Source organism: Hippoglossus stenolepis, chromosome 2 (genome assembly GCF_022539355.2).
Source record: "Hippoglossus stenolepis isolate QCI-W04-F060 chromosome 2, HSTE1.2, whole genome shotgun sequence".
NCBI classification, from domain to species: Eukaryota; Metazoa; Chordata; class Actinopteri; order Pleuronectiformes; family Pleuronectidae; genus Hippoglossus; species Hippoglossus stenolepis.
The window spans coordinates 22,968,484-22,996,435 of NC_061484.1; the positions used below are offsets into that span (position 1 = coordinate 22,968,484).

At 41.5% G+C, this 27,952-nt stretch overlaps 1 protein-coding gene across 2 annotated transcripts; it reads right to left on the reverse strand.

Moving 5' to 3' along the window:
- Positions 1-78: 78 nt before the first annotated feature.
- Positions 79-27,935, reverse strand: tmem131l (transmembrane 131 like). 2 transcript variants are annotated; one of them, XM_035173480.2, is made up of 34 exons: positions 27,730-27,935; positions 26,941-27,014; positions 23,268-23,311; positions 15,732-15,803; positions 13,290-13,413; positions 13,076-13,192; positions 11,903-12,007; positions 10,900-10,977; positions 9,533-9,686; positions 9,167-9,225; positions 8,968-9,073; positions 8,781-8,883; positions 8,447-8,567; positions 8,131-8,301; positions 7,976-8,042; positions 7,685-7,808; positions 7,506-7,575; positions 7,306-7,415; positions 7,110-7,179; positions 6,841-6,974; positions 6,418-6,560; positions 6,114-6,300; positions 5,571-5,756; positions 5,319-5,468; positions 4,675-5,224; positions 4,460-4,572; positions 4,104-4,273; positions 3,794-4,000; positions 3,538-3,616; positions 2,970-3,076; positions 2,718-2,850; positions 2,225-2,295; positions 1,966-2,099; positions 79-488 (listed from the first exon to the last, which is right to left on the reverse strand). In XM_035173480.2, exons 1-34 carry the CDS (start codon positions 27,851-27,853, stop codon positions 180-182), a joined length of 4,566 nt encoding a protein of 1,521 aa, XP_035029371.1. In that variant the 5' UTR covers positions 27,854-27,935; the 3' UTR covers positions 79-179. The 2 variants fall into 2 exon arrangements, with proteins under 2 accessions (XP_035029371.1, XP_035029362.1); XM_035173471.2 differs by having other exon boundaries at positions 7,976-8,045.
- Positions 27,936-27,952: the final 17 nt, after the last annotated feature.

Sequence of the window (27,952 nt, forward strand, 5' to 3'; positions counted from 1 at the left end):
CAAATGGTTAACCTTTCACAACATTAAACATTTGAAAATGGGAACATAAAAGAAAAGAAATATTCACATTTTCCCCAATATTGATAAAAGAACATTCATTTTTATTTCCTTTCTTTTACATATCAATGGTTTTTTTTTTTATACGTTTGCCATTATTGTTTTAAGGTCTGCCGTTGCTTTTAAACGTCTCCGCAGTAGCCAGAGTCGTTGGAGAGCTGTGAGTTGGAGCTGCGGTTGGAGGAAGAGTTCCATATGTCGAGGTTCATGTGCGGGCCGAACGGGTTGAAGCTGGAGTACTGGATCGGTCTGCAGGTCGCATCTGGCTCCCGGGTGAAGGGAGAGTGCGGCGGGGTGATGGGGGACACGGGGGACATCGGGGCCGACCTCTCCGGCTGGAAGTGGCTCTGGTAGGGCTCGCTCTGCGGCGTCCAGATGGATCCGAACAGGCTGGACATGGGGGAGAGGCTGCGGGTGCCCGAGAAGTACGGCTGTGGAGGAAGAGGGAAAACATGAACTCCTTTCTGAATTGTTGAAGCTGGTGTCAGTGCTCGGGTGTTACCGTGCACAGCCGTATCTCAGCATTATACTTCAATGAGATTTTCTAACCTCACCTGTAAGAGCTCTGTGCTGCCGTTGAGCATTTGACTGTTTGCTCCCTGCAGTTGTTTTGCATAATTTAAATCTTGTCTCTGCTTTTCAGCTTAAGGCATTCGAAAGCACAAGATGAACGTCCTTGCCACGGGACCAGTAAAGCTCTTCTGTTTCTTCTTCTATTGTTTAATTCTGTCTTAACTTCTTGCAATTAGTCCAAAAGTCCGAACTATCCAAAAAAAAGTGTTATTACACTGTGAACGAAATGAACCCTGGTTCAGTTGGACCCAGACTGACACCACCTCTTTGGGTTGGACTAACTATTGGTTCTTCGGTTGGGTTAATGGTCGGAGGAACCTTTCACACCCGTTACTTTGGTTCAGACTAAACAGAAAAGTCTGAAGGTCCTGACCAAACCAGTAACGAGAGCAAGGTCTCCCTCCATCCTCAGCAAAGTGATTTTCTCTTCAGGTTTGTGACCAGCGTTTAAAACACTTGCCGTTACTACAATATACTGAATCTCAACAAACTACTAACACACACACAAGTACTGGTTTATCTGTGACAGGATTGTATTGGCTGATAATCCACTCATGAGTAACAGGAGGGTGCAGCAGCAGTGTCAGATGAAGCAGTTGTGTGAAAAGGAGAAGCAGCAGATAAAAGAAGTTTATAAAAAAAACCACTTTCTCTTAAACTGAGTCTATTAAAGCACGTGAGCTTGTTCCTTATTTCTGCTACAAGAGCTGAAAACTTCCCCTAAAAGGAGCGCGAGTCGAGGAAAGAAGAAGCTTCTGCACCGACACCTAAAGCTGTGGTTACATTTTAAATGATAAATCACAGTGAACAATTGTGTGAGAACCTGTAATTACCCAGTTTCCCTGTCTTCTCTACCTGTTCACTGTTTCTCAACAGTCGTACCAATACAGATTTAGTGTTTAATGTTCCAACTATTTATCAATTTTAACCATAATATTATTCATTTATTTTTCATTTACGACAACACAACTTAAACTACATCCTCTAAATTGATATTTAACTGTCTGCTGCTCAAAGACAAAAATTGTTTTTCTTTTTATGTTTTATACTTATTCAGAGTTGGGCATTATTAATTAAATATGACATATTTTTACTTGAAACCTTAATAACAATAATTTGATGTATGGTTATGTAGATCATTACAAATATATCTTAACATATATATTAGATGAGGGTCTTTGGTTGTTGAGAAGAAAATAATCTGTATAAATGAATCAAAAGACAATATAATGGTTAGTTGCTGCTCTATACCACAGATGTGCATTTATCTCCCCTGACTTTGGTAGATGTCATTAAGGTGAAACAGGTCAACACTGTGGGGATGTGAGTCGTCACCTTGCTGCCCACACAGGCTGCTGTGTCCCAGGTTGAGGGGGATTCCTGTGGCTGTTCCTCGGTCCAGCACGTCTGGTTGCTCTGTGAGTTCTGAGACTCCTGAGCCGGAAAACCACCTGGAAAAGTTCCATTTCCTACAAAAACGTGAACAACAAACATGTACTGAATATCCATCCATAGAAAACTTTAAGGACCCAGAATTCGAATTAGACATACGAATATAAAACTGGATAAAATTAAACTGCACATCAGCTGGTACCTATGTAGTTGGTTTCCTCGCAGTAGGGGTAGGGGTTGTTGCACTGGGTGTTTGCACTATTCCAAGTAAACCTGCAGGAAACAAGGGAGATAAATTCTCAAATTATAACCGAGCACCATGCACGGACACATCTCTGGGATTACTAATCAAGACATTTGAAGCAGGCAGGGGTGTCGCTTACATGTATGATGTACCACAGCCATTTTAATTTGGGTGCTTAAAGTTAGAAAATTAAATCAATTTCTCCTTTAAATTAAAGTTTTTTGTCCAGTTAATAGAAACTTAATCATTCTGTTCCCACAATGTATAAAATACAATAACAGTCCACTTCTTCTTTAAAGCTGCAACTGACTTCTTTGGACACCAGGGGGCAGACGGACCCCACCATATTTCTGACTGATAGCTTTTCATTGTTTTATTGTCCTTTTAATTTGCTGTTAAAATAAAAACATCTATTTGTAGATCTCATCCTGATATGCAATCAAACACTTACCCATTATACGGTCTGGCGGGTGGTGGCTGAGGTATGTAGGGAAGCGGCTCAGTGGTGTTGTATCTGAACTCATTGGTGAGGGGTATGGATGGAGCCGACCACGTCTCCTCAGGTAAATACTGAGTGCTCAGGTCTGAGGAAGAACACGACCACTTTACATTAGACTTTACAACGAAAGCAATGGAGATTTCTTGTAGTTGAAGTTCAAACTTTGCTTCCGGAGACACCGCGGTTTGTTATGAATGTCTTTACCCATGTTTCTGTCCACTCCTGCAGCAACAGCAGCAAAACTGGGAACAAAGCTGGAGGCTGAGGGGTCTGAGCTTTGGCACATGTCTTTACGGTACAAGTTGTTCATGCTGAATGAACAGAGAAAAAACAAAGGTTACAAGTCAAACACGACTTGGATAGGATGTGGATAAACATTGGATATTTCTGATTTACAGGTAAAATCTAATATAGTTTACAAAATGATGACTGTCGCATTAGAAACACTTAAAGAATAGATTAAAAAACCTTCCTGAGCAACCTAACTGTACAGTATATTTTCAATCACCATATTTCTTTTAGTTTTACCTTTTCAAATCACCTAAAAACCTTGATTCTATCTAACTTAAAAAGTGCTGTGTACAATCCAAATAAAGAACATTTCTTATATTTTCTAAAACATTGTCCACATACATGAACGTGTTCATTTTCTACTGAGCATCTCTAACAAACCCTGAAAAGTGTCCATGGAGGCTAATAAAATCACCAGAGCCACTTCTTGTATCCACGTGAGAGAGTGTGTGTGTGTGTGTGTGTGTGTTTACTTTAGTACCTGAGAGCCTTGTAGTTAGTATTCATGTTCTGGTAGCAGTCTCTCTCCACTGGGTGGACGTTGTACTGCATGGAGTCCCCTGTAAAACCAAAGCAAATCATTATTGTAAATCATTCCTATCTATAATAAAATTACAGTTACTGTTGCATCACAGAAAAGAACCACTAGACACTCAAAAGAAGGAAGTCCTGTAGCTCTAATATCAGAGTATGAGTTCCTGTATTGACAGATAAGGCCGTGCATAGTGGCTCCGTACTTTTTCTAGATGAGGTAGTGCAGGCGTGTGTCCTGGAGCTGAGGTCCTTGTCTCCCTCCATGCTGCTGGCGCTGCTCCAGCTGCCCCAGCTCCCCCTGCTGGCCCGCACGCTGCCTGATGAGCTCCCGGAGTCCGAGCCTGACTCGCACACTCCACCACCGCGTCGCTCTGTGGCACACTTTCTCCGAGGGCGGGCAGGACACACACCTGTCGGACGACAATCGAAGCCATTGATGTTACACTCAATTGTTCAGTTGTGTGTGAATCTGTAAGGCTGCAGCGAACTGCGACAGGCCGGGTGTATTCCCACCGTTTGGTTTCAGGGGGTTTTCGGCACTATGACCAGGTTTTGGTGCTTCTGGCTTGGAGCTGTTGCAGCAGTGGTTCCTGTTCCGGGACCCGCTGACGATACGCTCTCCTGTTTTCCACTCAGGTTCCTTTTCCCTCTCTGGCATCACTAGCATGTTGTGCTCCGGAGCGCTGGTGCAGCAATCACACAGAAAAAAAACACAGTTTAGTGATAATAACACTGTTTTTACTGATGTAGCTCTTTGCTCACTCTTTTAATATTTCTAAACAAAGAGCCTTATCAACAGTTATTTCACTTTCAAATATCAGAATTAAAGTTCAGAGTTTCATGGATAAAAAATATACAGTGACGTCTACCTGGAGACGGCTTCTGTCTTCCTGCGATTCCTCTTTCCCTTATTATTCCCGAGTGCAGTGCCAGTCTCGATGCTCTGTGCTTTCTTTTTCTGGCCTTTGGTATCTTCTCTCAGCTGCAGTGGTAAAAACAATTAAAGGGATTATAGATATTTTGTCATAGGAACCCTTCTTCAGATGGTATTCGTTTCAGTGATTTATTGTACGTTGTTTCTCACCTCCAGTTCTGAGCTGTCCCTTTTGTCAGAGCCGACCTTCTCTGCATAGTGCTCAGTGCAGCTCTTCTCAACAGGACTACACACTAACAGACCTGGTCTAGGTCCTGGACTCAGTGTGACGTTGTCTGGGAAACCAGCAGGCATTTCCATGGGAAACATAACTGCTGGAGCTCGATCTTCTATAGTGCTGTGGGGCTCCTCTGTAAAGTCTGCGGATTTCTTTTTATCCAGCTCGGTGGTGAAAGCTGGTTCGTTGTTGTTGCAGATGTCGGGGTCCGGGGTCAGGGGAGCGTCTGGTGTCAGGTCTTCATGCTCTTCATCCACTGTCACAGCGTCACCTGCTGCTGCAGACAAGCTGGGCTTGTATTTGGAGTAATAAAGCGAAACTTTGTGTTTCTTTTGGGGTTGGGATGGCGTACTCGAGGTGCCTTTCTTCGAGGACTGAGGACGTTGGGTGGGGCTGTTTGACAAGGCAGGAGAGCCACGCCCCTTGCCTTTATCAGAGGTGTGACAGGTGTCCACGTAGCTCTTACAACTTCCCTTGGTTTTACTGCACAAATAAGACACATTTTAAGTATTTTAACACACACACACAAAAATCAACTGTACATGGAATAGACAACAAAAACAAACACTGGACGTACTTCACTCCATTGGGTGTTATATTGTTGACAGAGCCATTGTCCCGGGACAGGATAGAGTTGTGGTTGCTTCTGATGCTGGGTGTGAAAAACTCAGTCAAGATGTACTGAGCCTGATGGAACGCCATCAGACAAACACCGAAGAGCGAGAAGCTGTGGAGGAAAGAAACAAGATTTGTAGCTACAAGAAAAAACTGATGATTTATTTGGAGACTAATAAAATGCTCGTGGAGGAATAACTGAGAAGGTACTGACCATGTGAAGATGAGGGTGATCACCCAGAAGGTTTCCTCCCAGCTCGGGCCGGGAACCACCTGAGCACAGAGAGGCAACATGTGGTGCGGCAGTGTCACGTTGAGGGTGAAAGGAAAAGAGGTACCACGGGATGTCACCAGAGTCAGGTCCCGGATTACCCAGGACGACGTGAAGTCTGGGGTGAACCTGAGGAAACACACATGTAGAGACAATGAAATAGGATAATTACTACTACTACTACTACTACTACTTCTTCTTCTTTGTTGGGATGTAAATAAATTAAAAGGTATGTAAGTAATTTAAAAAATATATGAATTAATCTATTTATTTATTATAGTCAAGAGAATTATAGAAAATACAGCTGAAAGAAAAAGTATAATTGTAAAAATGCCCCTCGAGGACGTAAAACACAACAACTCACTGCCTGTGGTTGAATGAAATAAATCATCCCTTTTAATTCTATGTCAACATTACTCAAATACTAAGTGAAACAGATTAAAAATTTCCTCTGTAAACAATACATTACGCTTAAACTCCACTTACGCGATGGTGATCTCTGCGGAGGTGTTGTGGTCGAGGCTGAAGGAGCGACATTGCAGCACCTCAAAGCCAAATCCTTGACACTTATATCCATTTATATTCATGAACATGACCGTCAGGGGAAGCTCTCCTGCATTCTCCACCTTGAAACTTTTTCTGATGGCGAACAGCGGCCTGTTGGTGCGCAGACCTGGGAGTGGCACATGGTACAGTTGAGACATTTGTGAAGCAAATACTTTTAACTAAAATCAAAGACAATATTACTTGACAATAGTTGTTGTATGTTAGACGTAAACAACGCTCTCACCATCGCGACACTCCATTAGGGTTGACTGAGGGACGTTGAAGCGCAGCGAGGCTCCCAGGCCCGGGAGTTTCCCTCCGACTCGGAGCAGCTCTTTGGCCCCGTGGCCCTGAACCGTCACCATGTCGAACACTGTCAGGTTGTTCCTGAGAAAAAACACAAACCAGCCAAGACCTTAAATTCACAGCTTAAAAAGAGAGGAATTAATCAACAGAACACTCAAAGCCATGGATTTATTACAATAGCATTATACTTCCGTATTTAAGATAGTCTGTGCTTTCATCATGTACCAAATAAAGTTTATTGTGGCTTGTAGTATATATATATATATATATATTCTACTGCACTTTCACAGGAGAGCAGATGCATTAAAGCTGTTGGGAAAAAAGTATGAATATATTCTTCCTATTTGGGTGAATTAAATACCTGATGATGAGAATGGTAGTGGTGGGTTTGTGTTCCGTGGGAGTGAAGACCACAGCGACCTCTCTGGCCTCCCAGGGCTGCAGCAGCAGACGCAGGACACCCTGTCCTGACATGGTCTCCATATTTTCACTCGCCTGGGGCAGGAGAAGCAACATGATTAAACAAGATTAAAGCACAACAATGCCAGTGTCCACGTGTCTCATGAACCAAATATAAAGCTATGCTATATATTGACAGTGTCATAACTTTATTAACCAGGAGGTATTTACCTTTAGGGGAGAAGCTAACAGAGAAAACTCTGTGGTGCTGATGTTGACAGAGAGGGGGCTGATATTAAACCTGCCAAAGAAAACAATTTAGTTTTAATCAGAGCAATATGCTGGAGCATCATGGCACGAAGCCGCTGAAGCAGAATTTGATTGAATCATTCGCTGTGATGTGAAACAGTGACTCTGCTCTGCGTACCACTTGGTCAGGAGGTCCAGAGCCTCTAAAGGGGCAGGATACAGGGAGAGGATTCGAATTTCTACAGAGACCACAGAAGAAGAGGGATTCTTCAGCATGAAGGTCTTCACCTGAAACACAAAAAAACAACTTCAAGTTTAAAGTCTTTCTTAAATAAATGAACTATCATTTTGAGAGCAGAGTCTTTAAGAGTGGCCCACCTTGCTCTCATTGACTGGTGTAGCACCGAAGTCCAGAGCAGCAGACGTCTCCACAGGGAGTCTGGGCCACCTGAGAGGACACAAGCATTCACATTTATGAATCACATAAACTCTTGGAAATACTCATCTTCAAGGTTCATAGTGGCATGAAAAGGCAGAAGCAGTGAGCTAAGACTCACCTGCAAGGCAGTTTGTCTTTGTGGCTCTGCCATCGGGAGCAGAGCTCAGCAGCCAGTTTGCTGTCGACCGCCCAGGACGAGAGGTAAAAGTCAGGTAGGAGAGAACGCTGCCACTCTGAATGACCTGATGTAAGAAAAGGAAAAATATATAAAATTACCTATAAAAGACACATTATGATGTTTTTCAGCAAGTTCCAACAATAATTAGGAATTTTAAAAGCCCAAAAATTCTGATGATTGACTTATAGACTTTTTAAAGACCCAGCTCAAAAGGTGATTATGACAATTTACCTGTTTCAGACAATCTGAGTGGGCAAGGTCGCCCACACTCTCGCTCAGCCTCCAACACCACTTTCCCCTGCTGAGAGAATGAACACATCATTACACCACGGTACTGATCCCCCATCCATCACACTACTAACTAACCACTTAAGCTGCCATTTTACCTTGGAGGGAGTAGAGTGAAAGAGGAGGGGGACGTGCAGAGCTGAGCCGAGGCTGGTTTCCAGCTTCAGGGAGGCCAGATGATTGACGGGCAGCGCCCGGCTGAGCAGCTGGAGGGACAGGATCCGCCAGCAGCCCTGGGGAACTGTCAGTGGGCCGCTGAAGTTCATCACCTGACAGACAGGGGGCAGCAGAGATATTAGTGTCATATCCAGTCCTTACCTTTACATCCTTGTGGTAGAAATATAGAGTGTTTTATATAAAATAACTGATTGTTTAAAGGTCACCATCTGATCCTTATGCTGCTGTGGTGCATACCTTCATTACTCCGTGCAGTTTCTGTGAGAGGCTGGCGTTCATCACAGTGAGCGGGAGCAGGAGGGTGTTCGTCATCCACACGTCCACCAGGTCAGCATCTCTTTGTTTCACCTGGAACAGGCTGAATAAACCCCCCCACGATTATTTTCAGGAAGACAAAATAGTTTTAAAATTGGACTATGATACACTATTCAGTAACATATGCTCAACAATTGCTGCTTATTGAGAAGAGACAATTAATATAAATACATGTTTACTATCAGGTGCTGGTTACTAGCTACAACTCAAATGTTTTAAAACAATAGGAGAAAAAAGTAAAAGGTCTCCACATTACCCGTGTGTGATATGCAGTCCAGGGAAGGTGTAGGTTGTACTGTTCCCCAGAATCTTTAAACCGATATGACTTGTGCATTTTCCTCCGTGGCCTGGCAATGAACCTGACATCGGATAGAAAACACGTTAAGACCTTCAGGTCCAATAAAATGTCACACTGCAGGAAGTGAGAAATTAAAGGTATTCACCTCTGCAGCCAAGGGTGGCCACTTCAGTGAAGTTTTTTGCTTCTGGTCTCAGAGGAACCTGATTCAATTCTAGGCTGACCTCCCCTTTTGATAGCACCTGCATTTCCTGGAAAGATAAAAAACATCTTGTAAAAAAAAAAACCCAACAGAACAATTCTACGTAGAGGCTGTGAAAAAGCAAGATAAAGAGAAACCCCACCTTTACATAGAGCTTCTTGCCTCCAGAATTTAACAAATACACTCCTATTTTTGGTTCCCCTGTAGGAAACAAACAGACAAATACAACTGAGCACATATGTACAGTATATAATACTAATTTACTGATTAGTTCACACAGTAATAAGCGATCCAGTATACAGTGAGTGCAAATCTTCGGATATGGAAATATTGTGTACATTCAGGGAGACATTTTGTCATCAGTGTCAACTTTTTGTTTTGTTTTGATAGAAGTCCATGACAGAATCAAGTCTGACTGCAAAGACGTTTACTGGTGATTTTAGTGGCGGATGACAAAACGTCAAAAAAGTTGTGATTGGATGTTTCTGTTTTGGTCATGGACACCTACCTACTGCCGCCTGTCCAGCAGTGGGGGCCACCAGAAGCACCAGAATATGCTCAATGACGTAGGGCTTGAGCTTGTCCAGGTCAGTGGGCCGGTCACCACGCGCCGACAGATTAATCTGCAGACTGAGGCGCTCCTCACTCTGGAGGCAGGACCCCTGGGACAGGACAGGAAAGACATACCAGTCACGCACCAAACAGATTCGGATAAGAACATGGGAACAATGAGAAGCTTAAGAGTCAAGTAAATAAACAAAAGACAGACAAATGAATAAGTAAAAAAATGTAGGAATTCTTCGTTTCTTTTTGGAAAAAAATCACTGGTGGAAAAGTTTCTTTGCTGTTGACCAACTGTCACTGAGGGGCAGTAACAAGGGGGCAGTAACCTAGCAGTGCCACCCACCCTGTGACTAACACCCTCATAAAACTGATAGATCAGTGGAGTGCAAATCTCACTTGGCTTGCCTCGGTGGGTGAATCCCCACCTGACGACCAGTAGACAGACGCCCTGGCTCAGAGCCACTAAGGCTCAAGGCCTGCAAAAGCAAAACCTAATCACTTGAAACCAAGTCTGCCGGTACATTCCTGCCTGACTGATTTAATCTGAGCAGAATCGACACTGACCAAAGACCAGTTCACTATTTTCTCAGTGAAGTCCTGAAAAAAATAACAGAGGAACAGGTGTTGATCTTGGATACAAGCTGAAGGTCGCAGCTGGGACACTCACGCAAAAAAAAAATGAATGGATGATTTCAGTTTGTTTAATTATGACAATATAGTTTGGTCTGCCGCGGTCTCTTGCGTCACCAGTATTGCGCCACATGTGCACTGGGAGCCCCAGGTCAATTATTGATTCTGTTGAGAAAGCAACTGAAAGTCTGGCGAGAGATCTCACTCTCCTCAGAGGTTCTGGAGAAAAGTGAAGGTGCTGCCTTTTCAAATGTACATCTTTGTCTGCGTCTCCCTGTAAAGCAACTCGTTTTCTACTTGAGATATTTGCATTATTTTTGTTTTTTGTTTTATCTTTGCGTCTGTCGCACGTTAGAAACTTCATCAACACCACAAGGCACTTACTGTGATTTTTTTCACAGTGAGGTTTTTCCTGCTGTATTCCCACATGGGCTTATGCTGACATTCCAGACAATTTACTAGAGGGCTGGCAGGAAAATGACAGGAGCAACCGATTCAGACATTTACAATTCTCGCATACGGCCCTTCAGGAAAATTTCACTAAAGTGTGCGGCGTTCAGTGCATGTCTGAAAGCAGCTATAATCTGCCCTCTGTCAACTGAAAAAACACTTTCTCCAAAATTCAAGCACGTTTGATTTTCAGTGATCCATTCAAGGGCTTCATTGAGGGAAAAGAAGTACCTGAGGATTGTTAAACAGACTGTTGGGTAAGCTGCACTCCAGGAGAAGACCCAGAATAGTGATGTTGGAGGCATCTTCCTACAGGAGAAACATCACAACAAGCAGATTAATGACTGAATATAAACATTGAAGGAGGATTGACTGAAATCTAGTGGTGGTACAGTGCATTACACTTTATAGTACAGTGGAAACCAGGTAAAGTGATCACGGATATAGTGCTATAGTGTCGTCCTTATCTTAAAAACTCAATTTCCCTCAAGTTCTGGGACTATCATACAGAAACACTTAACAATAAATTATGAAGATCACTAGGTTAATATGTTTAGTCTTTAAACAAAGCTTTAAATGTCCTGGTAATTACAAACCCCAATGCAGGCCATGCAGAGGAGGATTGAACATTAAGTTTATCAGCTTTTAAACCTGTATGGGAGGGGGTGTCAGTGTGCAGCAGTTGCAGTCTTTAGTGATTTCGAGACCTTCAGGTTCTCTGCACTTGGCCAAACTGACATTTTGCAACTGCCCTCCCACTTCCTGTTGTGTCGGGAGGATCTATTTCAGATACCTTCTCACACTTTCACTGCGTTGGCTTGTTTCTAAAACCATGCACTCGTTTCTCATTCATTTACATGGTAAATTACAAGCTCATATAATTTTATAGTGAGTGTGATTGACAGTTTTAAAATGTGTGTACAAGTGAGAGATAGTACAAAGTTCATATACTTTTAAAATGAGTGTTTTTGATTATCATCTACTGGTAAATATTTAGCTCTCGACTATGAAAAGAATTCTAAACATTAAGTGGGATCCTTCTTGCCGTCTGAACACGCATTCAGTCATTTCACAGCAACAAGTGCTTGTCAGTGTGTATCACAAAGCCTGTGTGTTTGCATGCAGCCCTCTGTTTATCAGGCCCAGCAGGAAAGAGGAAATCAGCTGTTTCCAATGATGAGCCGTTATTTGCTTATCTGTGTGGCATGCACAGACCATTTGTGTAAATACATACCTGAGTTTGGGTCAGCTTAATGCTCTGGATGTGAGGGAATATTAGCAGACTATCCTTTCTTTGGATGGATTTTAATGACCCCCAGTGAACTCCTGCACCAAAAAGCTGGAAAAAGAAGAGTGAACATTAATAAAAAGGACTCAACAAGGAAAACAAAGGAGCTGTGTCTTTTATTAGGCCTGAGCTGAACTTTCTAACATGCTAGGTGACGTTTTGTGTTTATAATTAAAATTAAATAGGTTGGCTAATAAGGATGTAGCAATTTTTGGTGTTATTAAAGAAAATAAAAACACCAATGGTACCATTATTTAAATATACAAAATAACGAGTGGACGCCATTGACTGACAAAGTGTCAACATACAAGTGTGAAAAACACACATGACAGATCTGTGTTGTTGGGCTCTTTGTTAACATTGAAAAACAAGTAAACGTGAAAAGGGAGTGGCTGTTGGCGGCTGCACATGATAGTCCAAGTGTCTGCGTGCCTGGGCGTGTTCATAAGCACATTTCAGAAATACTGTGCAGGTTTGATATGGGATGGACAAAATTCACAACTACGGCTTGTGGAGTAAATCATGTGGAGTTTGTAATTATTTTGCTTTGGTTCCACTGCAGTTGACCAAGAACGCAATTCTATAACAAAACAAGCTTCCAAGAACTGACATTGAAACATCTGTTAAAATAACTGAAAGAGTAAATAAATCCAACAATGGTAACAAAGGTCAGCTGAGATAAAGTGGCTAAAGTGGAACTTCAAGACCGAATCTGTGACTGGAATGCAGCAAGTCCAGAGGGTCCAGCAGTTTGCAGCATGTGAATGAATATTTGCGGACCATATTCTTATTTTTTAATAGTAAAACTGAGTATAAACAGGGGTTGGTACTGTAAACAAATATGTTTTTGACTTCCTTTGTTGAAGCATGTGCGTGTGGGATGAAACTGAAATGCAAAAACAAACATTGCTGATGCTGGTAAAGTTCAGAGCAGAAGCCTGGTCTGCTGTTAGTTTGATGTCTTAATTATTGAAAGAAAAAAGCCTTTGATGTGATTAATGTTGTTGGAAAACTCATAGTGTTAATACAACAAACTGGTGAGCATCTTTCAGAAGGGCCAGAATGCATTTAGGAACAGGGCCCGAGGCCGTACAGCAGGGGTGTATTAATGGAACTGACCTGGTATGACAGCAGCCCATGGGCCGATGTGTTTATAAATAATGTGTTTTCTACATTGCCCTCCTCAGACGGGAGGAAAATTAGTTTAAAAGATGCCTTCCCTCTGGGTGGGATCACCTTGGAAAGAGAAGGAACGTGAAACAATACAGACACACTAAACATTTGAACAGAATTCATTCTAAACACGGTGCGGTGCACACATATGGAAACTTACTCTTCTGTGAAAGGAAGGTATGTAAAAATGCCTGCTGGATGTAAACATTGACAGCAGTGTCACAGGAACTTCCTGGCTGGGGTTGTGTATATATATGGTTTCAGCTCTTGGCAGCCCCAGCGGTCTGTAAAGACAGAAAGAACAGCATCATAAATAACTTGGCTCTCCACTCAGCTTTTGCCCAGGAAACACCACGGTTGCCAGCTGAAAACCTGAAGGTCAACAACAAAATTTAAAAAGGCCCCAAGTTGTTCTCTCCAGAATTATACTGAACAGTATGAGTCAGCTTCCTCTAACTAACCACCATCTTGCACATTTGGAGTCGTGGTCTGTGCAGTAGCGATTGGGAACTGAGACGCGGTAGTGAGGCCCCGCTTCACACACATGCTCGACCAATCGAAAGTCAGTCTCAGCTGTTAATGACGTTTCAGTATGATTATGAAACAACAAATAACTAATTAGAAGCAAACTTACCAGAAAAATTAACACTTAAACACCTACAGTACCTAAAATTACTCAAAAGTGTATTTCACATCTACTTTGACTTTTTAGTTTGGTTCATGTCCTATCCACTAACATGGAGGAGGCAGGATTTATGACCTATACCAGTCACCAGGGGACGATCAAGACACTTTGGCTTCACTTTTGGGGGCTTTCACGTCATCTATGTTTATATACAGTCTATGAACAGCAGATAATGCAAACTAACTGCTTATCAAAAGTAAAACCACAAACGCAGATATGGACATAAATGAGGAAAACATTTTGAGTTGGATCAGCTCAAAGATCAGATTCGGCCATTTCTGATATAATCCACCATATAGACTGACACTCAACGTTTTTCTGCATAGCAACATTGAGACCATAGAAACCATTTAATTTATTTTACCCTGCCACAAGCTATTCAATTGATAATGTCACTACATTTCCCATTTAATTAAAAAGACTGTTCACAATCTAACCTTCTGAAGTGCTGTGTTCTCACACACATAACGCCATTTAAATGTATACCAACATTCATTAAGTGTTTTCCATTAGCTACAGTATGCATGTCTGACTAATGTAGGATGTGAAGTACTTTCCTGTGGGCTACATCACAAGCTGACTGGGTCTTAAGAGTTAATCTTGCATAATGCAAAGTATGTGCATGACTTAACGTACTTTTTATCCCTTTGATATAGAGGGGAGGGTTGTGACATTTACAAGAACCTCTCTACAACATAATGCAATTCAACACAACAGCTTTGTAATAAATGCGGCCACTTTGAAGTTTTTATGGTTCCGTGTTCGTCGAGTCTGTTCCGAAGGGGGTGCAGTGTCATTTTAATGTTATATTTAGATGGCACGGTTCGTGTTGTTCTATTGGAATGCATTATAGAATAAAGCTGTCAGTGGTTGAGGGGCTTTATGTGCACACCTGGTACATAACCTTTAAATGTGGAATGTAAACACATTGTTATATGAAGCTTAAAATATTGTTTTTACTGCTTTTAATTTAATTAAAAAACATTTATCTGCCCAGCCCTGTTGTGCTTTGCTTTAAAGAACACAGCTACCGCAAACTGTTCCACTCCAGTCCACGAGGCAGCGGTAATGCAGAAGCATGTGTAACAATGATGACTCTATATAAAATCGAGCATCACTACAGCAAAGGTAAACATTTAGGAGATTCAAATCATGCCCATGTTGATCGGAAAACAGACAAGCACTAGTAATGAAGTCCATTCAAAATACATAAGAGCGAGATTCAGACGCCTGAAATAAAAACGCTGGAGTACTCAACCAATCAGGCAAGGTCAGCGCTGAAAGCCCCACCCCAAAGGTTTACTGCCTTCAGTACTATCCCCAAAGTGGGGACTATTTGGGAAGTAAAAATATTTCCCCGGAACACAATTTAGAACCTGCAATTTGAATTCAGTTCCTGCAAAGGTTCCTCGTTCCGGGGGAAAGTTCCTGCAGTGTAAACACAAGGGTGCAAGCTGGTGGTCGACAGCCAGTGTCTTGTGATGGAACCGAGCTGAACACAGTCAAACACCAAGAATCACATGGAGTTCAGGGAGCTGATGTAATCAAAGCTGGTCTGTGTGAACATGTGTGCTTCTCTCTGCAGAGGGAGGCCACACATACAAAAGGATTTTTCTCTTCCTGGGAAAAAAAACAGTGAACTATAAATTATTTTTATTTTGTTAACTTGATTTTTTTTTTTTATATACGCACTGTATATGGTTCTGCTCGAGGTTTCAGTGCGCACTTAAGGGAGAATGTTGGGGCTCTGTAAATAACATACAGTCTAGACTTATATGTAATAGCGCCCTGAGATAACATCTGTTATGATTTGTTGAAATATAAATAAAACTGACTTGGCGTTTCAGAACAAAATGAATAACATGGATGCTTGTTCAGACACGTCATATTAAAGTGAGAAATGAGAGCAGTACTTACTGCGTCCCGAACTCCAACGCTGGGGGCTGAAAATGTAAGGGCCTCCCATTCTCAAGCGTGTATGGAGAGGAGCTGGAGGAGAGAGGAAAATTAATAGAAAAAAAATTAGGACACAGGACAATAGTTATATTCAATTAGTTGAACTGAAAACAAACACTTGAGACAAAAACATCAATATGTTAGATTTTCCAAACAACTTCAGAGAAGAACACCGTGTCCCCTTTTCCAGCCGAGCATGTGACAGTTCACAATGATGAATTAACAGTTATCACGGCCTCAGGCTGCTTCACAAACCATCTACTTCCCTGCTAATAAAAGAACTAGGAAAATAATTAACTATCGTACAAAGATGTGAGGCAAGTAAAGACGATTGATCACTTGCACATGAATATAATTACCCAAACTACAAAAAAGCTTTGCTTCATCATGCGAGTACCTAACAAAAACTCCAAGACAACAATATTTGCACAGTACTCTGTATAATCAGGGTATTCTGGAGATTTAATCATTCAGAACTTTAACCAGCCAAACTATCTTTTGATAAAACGTCCTGTGTAATCACAGGTATAAGTTTAAAGAGTTAAGAACCATAATCAAATTATCATCAAGCTGGGTTCATAAGGCCAAAAATTTAAAGTAAATTAGTATGAATATAACATCACTTTTGTGGTTTTGTAGAAAACAGTCTAGCAAAAATAGAAAGAACAATTGTTAAATAGCAGGAATAGGTCAGTCAGGGTTAAAAATGTGCATTGTATCGAACACTTACAATTATAAACTCATATGTAATGGCATGGAAATAGCATCCATGAATATGTGGATTGTGTGAAGTCACAGAAGCTCCTTTAGGTGCTCCACTGTTTTTATTGGTGACGCTGTGGAAGACATCCAGTGCTAATGAGCTTGGGGAACGGGTGCCATTAAAAAACGGGGAGACAGCAGCTGATTTGTTGCTGCATGTGGATGTATATTTGTACCCGTGTGAAAAAAAAGACTGAACTCTGCTGACAGAAGACTCAAATAACTGTTGACCAACATAAGCAAGTGGAAAGATGGTTTGGGCGTTCGTGGATCACTAGTACTGATTATGAAACAGAAACCATAATTCAGATGTCCACGATCTCCCCAACATACTGCCACGTCTGCAGTATCATTATTTCACTGATGCAACAAAACACATTTCTCATTTCATAATTAAAACTACAAAACACGTTTTTCAGGAAACTGTTATTATCAACATAGCAAGTTGTGAAGCTTGTAAATATTACTTCAAACTGCATGTGTCATGGGACCATATTTAATTAGCTCAAGATGCATAATGACTGAGTCCCCTGGGTATATTAAAGTCAGGATGGAATGAGGGAACATTTTGTGGATTTGGAGAAGCATTACACATCCATCAAACATCCAGCCAAAAGCAAAAGATTACTATTATATTGTCACATGTCACAAAGACAAATCAGCAAATCCTGACAGTTGAGAAGTTTAAATTTAGAGAACGTTTGACACTTTCAAATGAAAAATGGACAAAATAATGAAAGATAATAAATCGTATTTAATTGTATCACAGATTAATCAACTAATTCTTTCAGCTCCAATCTAATTTACCATCAGGAGCAAAAGTGGTGCGGTTACCAGCACCAGCACCAGTGTGAGGCCTGAGGCTTTGTAAAATATACAGGGTAATTTTGATGCTATTTTGGCATTTATTCAAATAATAGTTTGTCTAAAGATGTGCATTATTAAAGACCTTCACTACAACCTGCTGCTCACAGTTCAATAAGAAACCCAAACTGGTGAAAAAACAAGAGACCCAGCACTACAGCAAAAATATATACAGACATTGAAGGAGAAGAGTCAGTTTTTTCTCCGTCAACACCATCAGTACTAAATGTACACTTTCAACAGATTACAACTTCTGAGTAATTTCCGTCATCACAGTAGTATTTTGTTTTGAATAGTATTTCCTAGTTACGTTCAGATTATATTCATGGACAAATTACACTATTAATACTGCAGGAACAAGACAAATCAGTAAAAGTCAGTAAAATACACCGCACATAATGAATATGGAGCAATACAAAGAAATAGGAAGTAAAGCGAAGGGCAGCAGGAAGTGAGAATACTCACGGCTGCATTTTGCCCACAGCAGCAACACCACATCTTGCCAATTTAAAAACATATCCACTCTTCTATCAATGACCCATCCTTAAAACACACAACCTAATCTACAGTTGGTTGCAAACACACACAGGGTGGTTAAACGTTTCTTCATCTTGAGGCTTCTCCTGACCATTACAGTATAATATCGCATGAATTGAGCTCCAGATTATTATACATGTTAGTAACTACAGTTCCTCATACTAGTCACCAATAGCCATCTGCCACAGATATATATATAGCACTGGGGGGTGCATTACCTAGAAAAGACAAGCAGGCTGTTGGTACGGGAGAGAATAAATTCATAATTTTAGCTGTGCAGAACAGTGGCTTATAAATAGTTTGTGAGCCATATATCCTACTTCACGATATCATACTTGTTTCACCGACAACAGAATAAAATGTGTAACTGAATTGGAATTCCGCTCTATTAAAATACTGTATATGTGAGAGAAGCAAACAAGTAAGTGGCAAAAATTCAGCCAACACGACACGCTAATGTCATAAAACATGGTGATGACTGTATTCGGCTGCCTAGCAACAGTTAGCAAATTCGAGCAGGCTTTAGCTACTTTCTATGGAAAGTAGTTGTTCCAGTTTTCAACTACATCCTCAATATCCTCATCCAGCCATAAACAACGTTTTGAGCCAATCTGCTTTACATAACAACTTCCTTGATAAGATCTGCAGTCTTCCTGATGTTATCCTTACAGAACGTGCTGTGTATAAGTTTGAGGTATCTTGTTTCACACACACTACCTTCAGGGGTAAGTGTGATTCGTCCCAAATTTTTGACAATGATCCAAAACATACAGCCACAGTTGTGAGGAACTATCTTAAGCCCCAATAAGAGTCCTGCAACAGATAGCACGGTTCCCACAAAGCCTGGATCTCAACATCATTAAGTCTGCGTGGGATTAAATGAAGCGACAGAAGACACCGAGCCTAAATCCACAGAACTGTGCAATGTTCTCCAAGAAGCTTGAACCATCCTACCTGCCAAGTATCTGGGAAAACTGTGCAGAAGAGTGGGAGGATTGGTCCCAGCTGCCATGAAGTCCAGAGCCTGAACCGTGACTACAGGCAAAATAAATGTATTGTTTCCAGAGTTGTTTTCGGGGGTTGTGTGGGGAGATTATGTTGGTATAAATGACTGCTGGCACATTCTCCCACTTTTGGGACATGTGTCATTAAGCAACTCTTCATAACTGGAGCGGCGTGGATTTGAATGACTCTAAAAGGTTAAACATGTAAAAACACATGACACCGTGGAGCTTAAAAGTTTAAAAGTGTTGAGTTTCATGTTCAATACACTTAAAACTCACATGACAAGAAAAAACAGGCCGTGTCTTTTCACTGGTGACGACTTTCAAATCATTAACAGCCACACACTGGCAAGGAATAGTACTGTAAATTTACACAACAGATGCAAATATTAGGGAAATTATTTCCTGTTAAGGCAGCAAACTCATTTGCCAATCTAATTTATAATATTTGCAGAAGTTCCCCATCGTTTTACCTGTAATTAACATTCTGCACATAAGGATTTTGTATAACTTCCATGAGTTTAGGAGTGGCTCTTACGTGACAGAAATTACAACGACATTTAGATCGGTTTGAGTACTGCTGAGACAGCCAACTGTGTGAAGTTAATATGCAGGCATCAGTTCAGTCTGTTGTACAGATCTGTATCTTGTTTTGATGAAAGTGGTTCAACAGAACAGCATGTACTACTGGGAGGGAAAAAAGAATCATACACTTGACGCACTGTATCGGTGAAAGACTGATGATTAATTATATATTCTGCACCACATAAATTGCCACTCGCCACCTGTGCCAAAGCTCAAGTGAACTGGGTCACTTTCTGAACAGCAGCTAAGTGCATATTGGCATTTAAAAAAAGATGCAGAATAGAAAAGAGGTCAATGCTGAGACAACGGAAAAGAGAGGCGGGCTGACAAATATGAAAACCCCCCAAAAAGTAATCTTGTCTACCCTATCTTTCTTCCGCTCTGGTTAATCAATAAGTGCAGCTTTTTGCATTTGTGCCCTAACAAGATATGGAATTGAGGGAAAAAAAACAGAATCTGCTCAGTCATCATATGATACAACAGTTTACTTCAGACTATACTGAGCTGGAACGAGCAGACACATGGGCAACTGGAGCAACGCACAACAATGTACAAAGAGATCAACTACTTGTCAGACTGTAGGTGGCGTTTTACTGTGGAGGGGCAGGTGTGAAAACAACATTTTACAAGTTTGGCACCGGTGACTGGGGCTGACTGGGATTTATGAGGGTCGAAGCCAATATGTTATTAGGGTGTTAAAAAATTCCGAAAGCGTTATATCAGTAATTAATATATATATATATATATATATATATATATATATATATATAATTAAAAAGATTCAAAAAGTTCAAAGATGTTGTTGGCCCCTTGAGACATAGAAATTTAATTAAGTCTTGCTATTTTACAGTTTAACTTTAAATAAATAACCACAAATAAAAAGTACACACAAATGCAACCAAATATACGGAATATGGATTCAGAAAATTCATATTTTCTGCTTTGTTTATCATATAAAAAAAGGTTTTATTAAGCAAACAAACATAGATACTGCTATGAACCAATGGGCTAATTTGTCCTGTTACAGCTTCATAATGAACAAAACTATTTAACACTTAATAACAACATACACGATCTCCAACTTGATGTTTCGTGCCTTTGCCGAAAAGTAGATTGTGGACAGCTTTAAGATAAATCACTATATACAATCATTAGAGTTTCAAAACAAATGTCTCACATACAGCCCCTCTGGATAATTTCAGAGAATGTCTGAAGTTCAGTGCATATTTGAAAGTAGCATAAGTGTTAAAAACAGCAGCTTTAATGTAAATATACGACGGAAACACTCACAGAGGTAATTCTGACATGTCACTGTAGGATAAGCACATGTCAGGTGTAAATGATGAAATGAATTACTGGCACTGGGACAGAACAGAGTTAATGTGATCAGGAACACCTGGACCGTTCCTGCAGTGACCAGTCAAAATGTCAGCTGTGAAAAAGGCCTGTGGCGAGCAGTGTCAGGTTCTTATCAAGTGTCAGGTTCTTGTGGGTGAAGGGAGGGGGGGGCATTACCTCGTCATTTGTTATGTATAAGTAACTTAGTCTTTTCTGTGAACTCAGCAGCAGCTGCTCTTGAGGAAAAACTCAGTCTCTCAACAAGCGAAGCGCTGAGCTGTAGTCCAAAGGTTCTGTCCACTGCCACGGTACAGAAATAACAAGTTATGTTTGGCGCCATTTGATCCCCTGGATCTCACTCACAGTCAGTGTTAACGGTGACCTCAGCCGTGCTACAGGCAGAGAGGTTAGGACCAGAGGAGAGATCAGGTCAACTGATGTTCACACGTTTGTAGAAGGTAAAGAAACAATGAGAATAACAGTGAAATGGAAACCACATGGCACAGCAACACTAGTGCCGAACGATTAACACAATTACGATGACTAGGTTTGCGTCAGGAAGATCTATGGCTTATAAATGAACACAATAAAGGACGAGGGTATTATGGGAAATGACTGAGCTCATGAGACGATAAGTGGAGCCAAGACCTTTTGACACGAGACTGGACTGAGAAAGCGATATCATTAACCTCTGCATCTGCACGCGGCTTTGCTCTACAGGCTGGAAGAGAGTGATGGCAGGCCTGCTAAGTACCTGATAACCCAGGCACGAGAGGCCTCGCAGCCCACAGCTCTGCAGGTCTCGAGTTCACCCGGCAATACAAAGCCTCCATTGCTTCTCAACTTCCCTGCATTTAAAAATAGCTGTGTTTCAACATAGTTCAGCAAATGTTGGCTGCACGTAAATCAGATGAAATTTATATTAAAACTTTAAGGGTCATCCCTTTTTAAGGAGTAGTCTGAAGATATAGTATAACACAAGCGATTATGACCCGGACGCAGGTTTTCTGAAATAGATCTGTAGTCTTATTCAACACTGGAAATCGACCTTCACAACCAAAGAAGACATTTAAAAACTTTTTTCATAGGACATAAGAGCATCTCTTTAAAAACATCTACGTATTTAAACACCAAGTGCTGCTTTCAAAATGCTAAAATTCTGTTCTTACATTACTCACAGGGAAACACACTTTCATAACAGGTTTGCCTTAAGACATCTTGCATTAACTATTTGGGCATAATGCCACTGTCATGTTGTGTAATAGAATAGTATGACACACACATCTTGCAGAGACAGGTTAGCTGAACTTCACCCAATAAGCTGAGGTACAAACCTCAAGGCAAGAGAAGGTAAAAAGGAACACGGTGAGCTAGCTGTGGTATATAACAGACGGGGCTCGTTACATTACTGACATTGCTTCTCTAAACAGAAAAACAAGGAGCGGAATATGTGCAACTATTCACTAAGAGGCATAAAAACAAGCCTGTAGCACTGACATCATCAGCCCATTACTAAATATGACCACGACTTGGTGAGATTTTGCTGCGAACATCCATTTTCCCAACAATTTTCCTACGGGAAAAAAATGCAGCTGGGAAAGACAGACCTCCCCTCCGTTTTCTTTCAAGGAGTTCTAAAATTAGCCAGGAATTTGGTTCTGTGCCTCTTTAAACACACGCCCCCCCACCCAAAACTCTCTCCGTCACACACCCCCCTCACTCACCAACATAAACAACATACAGGGGAAGACTTTTAAAGGGCTTAATAGAAACCCTCAGTCGAGCTACCCTGAAACCACACCAGGTCGTTTGTCTGAGTGAATATAAAAACATGTCACCTTACAGCTGCAGTGCGACTCTGCATAAACCATTCCACGGAGCTGTACTATAATTTTCAGATTGTTGGATATGTTTAGAGAATGTTGGAGCATTTCTTTTTTCAATCGAGAGCACATCTCAACGGAGCTACAGCACAGTTATTCTTTGGTGATGTAGGGGTAAGCTAGTTTTTCCACTGGGCTGTTCACAAACTGAACTCATGCCACAGCTCTGGTTTCATTCTGTGCCTCACAGTGTAATTCTGGTATACACCAGAGGAACACTTCAGCGTGATGCAATCTGTATGCTGGTTTGGGGTTTGTTAGTAATTATGTGGCTTGGTGGAAACTCCACCTACTCCCAAGTGCCACTCATGAACAGGTGGAAACCTCTCATCATCTCCATTCACTTTTATGATTGCTGAATGGATGTGTGGCTTTCTCTGACCAATGTTTGCACTAGGAAAGTTAGATTGTTTTTTTTCATGTTTTTTTTTTTAGGTCCGTTTCATCAGATGTGCGCAGGAAGCCACAGAAGAGCTTCAGTTGTCTGCTGTTCTCACAGAAAGTGAACAGAAATAAAAACGTACCTGTCTTCTAGTGGAAGACCATCTTTTTTCCGCTCCTTCTCCGCCTGAAAATGAAAGAAAAGACACATCATTGAACACAGTTCGAATAGTAGACTCCAGCCCATGTTCTACATCAACACTGTAGCCTGGAACAAAACCATATGAGGAGATTGTGGGATGGAGGTGGCCTCGACATGACAAACTATTTTCTGGCTACTTTAATGATTTTCCTAAACAAGACGTACGATGCATATTGACACACCACCAACTAGGGGTGATATAGATGAGTTTGTGGATGGATGGATTTATAACGTGTTAAGTGGTAATGATGAAACAACACCACTCCTTTCTTTACTCTTTTAAGCAGTCTTGGATACCTTGAAAGGAGCTATATAAATCCATGTTAGTGTTGTGATTATTATTACATTATTATTATTTCCTAAACTAAACAGTAAACAGTGCCTGGTCTGTTGAAAAGAAGAATGTGGGTATAGCTGGGCAATGGAGGGTTTTCTATTAAAAAAAATAAAAGGGGCTGCACATTCACAGCAGGCTTCATCATCAGCCTGCACAATTGAATCCCCTAGAAAACATGACAGCCCATGTTGCATTGTTTAGAAATGAAGAACTCGCCGCACACAATGTAACACAATAACTTCCATTATTTGAACATCGTCCCCATTTAAAAAGTAAGACAACAAGCAGAAAACATTCATCTGCAAATGATGTCAGACAACAGTGGTTTCAGTGGTTTTAGGAAATCCTAATTTGTTGTGTTGGCGGAGTATACTCTCCACAGAATAAAACCATGAACATCCATTGTCGCACTGGTGATAAACAGTGTTTACAGTGTAAACAAGTTTGAGACCACTTTCTCATTCCTACAAAGAACAGAGGCTACTTCCAGACATCCACACAGTTCACAAATCATGTCAACTTAAATTCACTGGGATCAAATCTAGTTATTCTAAACCATGTGCACACTTCTAGCCATTGCCTAACCAGATTACACTGTGGATGTCAACATACTGCATGTACTGAGTTCATGTCTCTTCAGAGAACATTTGACCAACAGTGCAATACAGCTAACGGACTTTTAAGTGTTGCAGTGTTGGCTCGGATCAAACCTTGAACACGGGTGTGTTAACGCCTCTGCAATTTGAAACACAGAAGCTAATGTGCAGAAATGTGGTCAGTTTCAGTTTCGGACAGTTTACTTTCACTGAATGGAGGCTTGCTGAGTGGGGATCTGAGGCAGTACAAACAGCAAATATGTTTAACAGTCACTGACCTGACCCAACATGGAGGTGAAGGCTAATTAATGTGATTGGCCAGTTAGCTCAGACGGGGAAGGCCTGTTTTATGCCAAGTTCTGCATGCCTGCTGAGAACTGTATGCATGTCGAGGGAACATGCAGAGCTAAAGCGGAAACTACGGGTGAAATGCTGAGTTCTGACTGTCTGCCAAGTATGGTAAAAACTTTATGGGCTCCGTTTTGGCTTCATGATCACACACAAAGCAACACCAGTGGGACATATATGTTATATAGTGGCTGTCTGAGCAACATTACCATGGAGCAGGTTCTGTCAGGCATTTTTATTGCCCCCTCACCCATCTTTCCACCACCTCACTCAATCCAAACACTAACATAGTGAAGCTGAAAAAATTTAAAAGAAATTACATCCTCACAACAGCAACATGCTCCGTTTGTGTGATAATAAAAAGAGACTGAGCCACATTATTGTTTACTGATGTAGAAACCACCTTTATGGCTCTGGCTATAGTATAATAAGCCAGTGTATGCAATGCTGCAAATCAAATAGATGGGCTGCTATATGGCCATACTACATTAATAGGATATTTGCATTGCAATGGTGCCTTGATTTGTAAGACATTTAATTCAATGCATTATCCAAAACAAATACATTTTTATTTCTTGACTGTTTTCCTATTAAATCCAGAGGCCCTTTGGAATTGTTGTTTTTCAAACTTTGGGATATAAAATTAGATTTTATCTATAACTACACATGCCTTGTCGAAACATAGCACAACTTACAAGTCTGAGCTTGAAAAGCTCCAACTGATGCATCTTTGTTTTATTGTGAATTTCATCCTACAGTGCCTCCAGCACCTTTAAAGCTTGGCAGGTTAATAGCTTCGGTGAATGTGAGAAAACTGATTTTCCTGCTGATTAAGCACAACAATGACAGCACACATGATGCTGCTGCTGCTTGTAGCAACAGGTGAGCAATTACAGGCAGGAGGAATATTCAAAAAGGTAGAACAACAGTCAATGAACAGTCAACAGTAAATGAATTGGATTCTAGGTGTAGGGATTTTAAGATGAATGCAGGGATTACATTTTTTTAGGACAAAGGTTTGTATACAAAACACAGCACCGGGAAACTGAATGAGGGAAACTGACTTAATCCAGCATTTACTAGGGGACTAGACAATACAGATCTAAACATATTGTCCTTAGTCAAAACCATAACATGAGGCAAAGTTAGGAGGGAAATCAAAATAGCAACAATTAAACGCTCTATTTATGCACATAATATCTGCTCAGGTATGACTGCGGGCCAGATCTGAAATCAGTTTTAATTATGTGTCACTGCACATGACCCTGCATCCTTACTTCAGCGAGCCTGCAGCAACATACAATACTTAAATAGCTGACCAGCAGCAGCAGGGTATAGAAGAAAGACATCCAAGTCATGCTCTATTTCACATAGCCCATGTAACTGAGACAGTCCCTTCCATTCTCTGCTGCCTATCTAAACATGACATCCAACAATGTCAACAATTCTGCCATCTGCCAATTGGTCTGCAAGGAAGGGACGAGTGGAAAAACATGTCCGGACGCACACATAACCAGACATATCTTCCATGTTAACTATTTAACAGTGTTTGTGTGTTTTGTGGAAGTCGGCTCTCAAACCTTCCCCTTTGCTTTCAATGCAATCCAATTACCACCACTATCTGTTTACAGAGCCCTGCAGAAAATGCCACACCCCCCCCCAGGTAACATGACAGCTGGTGACCTCATGACAGATCAGTAAACACTAGGCTCCAGCAGTTTGTGCTGGTCTTTCTTCAACGACCAGTGATGATCACACCCCCAACTGCTTGAAGATGTCTAGGAAACAGGAACTAAGTTTCTTTTCAAAAAAATAAAGAAGCAAAACATGCAAACTAAAAAAGGAGGAGCAGAATAACTCCTACCTAGTGTGAGAGGAGGCACTGCACGCGTGCTCCCTCTCTCTCAGTGTGTACTGGTGACTGAACTCCACAATGGACACTATGTACAAAAGAAAATAAGGAGGAGCCACATGGCAGGTGGCCTCCCGCTCTGCTCTCATTTCAGCTCAGAGAACTGATCTGTGGCTTCTTGTTCACCAACGAAAAACATGTGCACAAAACTGTAATCATAAAAATTAAAAATAAAATCCCGCGTGGATACTGATCTTCACATGCACAGAACGACTGAATATGCACAGAAGAGGCGAGCTGCAAAAGTGGAGGCAAACAACAATAGAAGATGCACACGTGTTCGTGCATGTGGCTGCGTTTGCAAAGGCTGCTGTTCTATAAAAAGGTGTTTCTGCATAGACACACAAACACACACACACAAACACACACAATCCCATTTCCTCCTCCATGCAATAAGGGGAATGGGTTTAGGGATGATTACCTGAAGCGGGAGAAATGGCTCTGCATCCTCCGGCTGCCAGACCTCGACCACGCTGGTGGACATCTGACTCAGAGCTTTGTGGGAGCAAGAGAATCAACAGTGAGACGTCGGGGAGGGGGGGGTTTAATAAAGACACATGAGTAGAAAATACAGCCACGTTAAGTCATGGAGATTATTAGGATTGCAAAACAGTGTGATCGGGTGTGTTGTTACAGGTGAATCAAGTGGAAAGCAGCGAGGTGACAGGAGAGGAAATGACTGAGCCCCCCTGACAAAGGCTGTTTGCTAGCTGCTCGCTGAGGAGGAAGGTTAGCTCGGTGGCTAACGAACTTGGAAAACACATCTCCCGTTGCCGCTGCGGTACACACGACTGCGGCTCGCGTGTCTCACCGTGGAGCTCGTGTTCCCCCGCGACAGAAACCCCCAAATACCCGGTTTGAACCCCGATGGTTCGTTTATTTACCCGCTGGTCTGAAAACTTCTGGTCTGGTAGAGAACCAGAACAAGGAACTGGCAGCTAGCATGAACTAGCAGAGCTGACACACACACACACACACACACATTAAAAAAACAGCTCCAGCCCTCCTTAAAAAAAATAAAAATACACCTCGGCCACTTAAATATAATATTTAATATTTTAACACATATTTATAGTTTAATAATTCACCTCGCTAGCATTTGCTGTCAAGTCAAGCTAGCTAATTGTTTTTTTTTTTTTGGTAACAGTCGTGTTTTTCTGTTTCTTTTTTACGCAGTAGCGAAAATAAAACTAAAAAGGTGAGGACCGACCTTGCAGCTGAGCCCCTCCGTGCTGCACGCACGGTAAAAGTATTTGCAGTATTCCTAGTAGTATATTGATCCACGTTTTCCTGTGACAGTGGCCGCCTGGTTGGAAGTCCTGTAGCCGCGCCATGCTGCCCTCTCCTCAGCTAGCGACCAGCCGTGTGTTCCGCCGCGTTGCTTCTTTCTTCTCTCGCCGAGCAGCAGCAGCAGCAGCGGCGGCAGCAGCGAG

Excerpts from the sequence above, each read along its gene's own strand:
- tmem131l (XM_035173471.2), bottom strand. The coding sequence starts at position 27,853 with ATGGCGCGGCTACAGGACTTCCAACCAGGCGGCCACTGTCACAGGAAA. Across the intron at positions 9,687-10,899 it reads GTCTGTTTAACAATCCTCAG|GGGTCCTGCCTCCAGAGTGA; the intron begins GTACTTCTTTTC and ends GTCCTGTCCCAG. Across the intron at positions 4,001-4,103 it reads AAACCCCCTGAAACCAAACG|GTGTGTGTCCTGCCCGCCCT; the intron begins GTGGGAATACAC and ends GTCGTCCGACAG.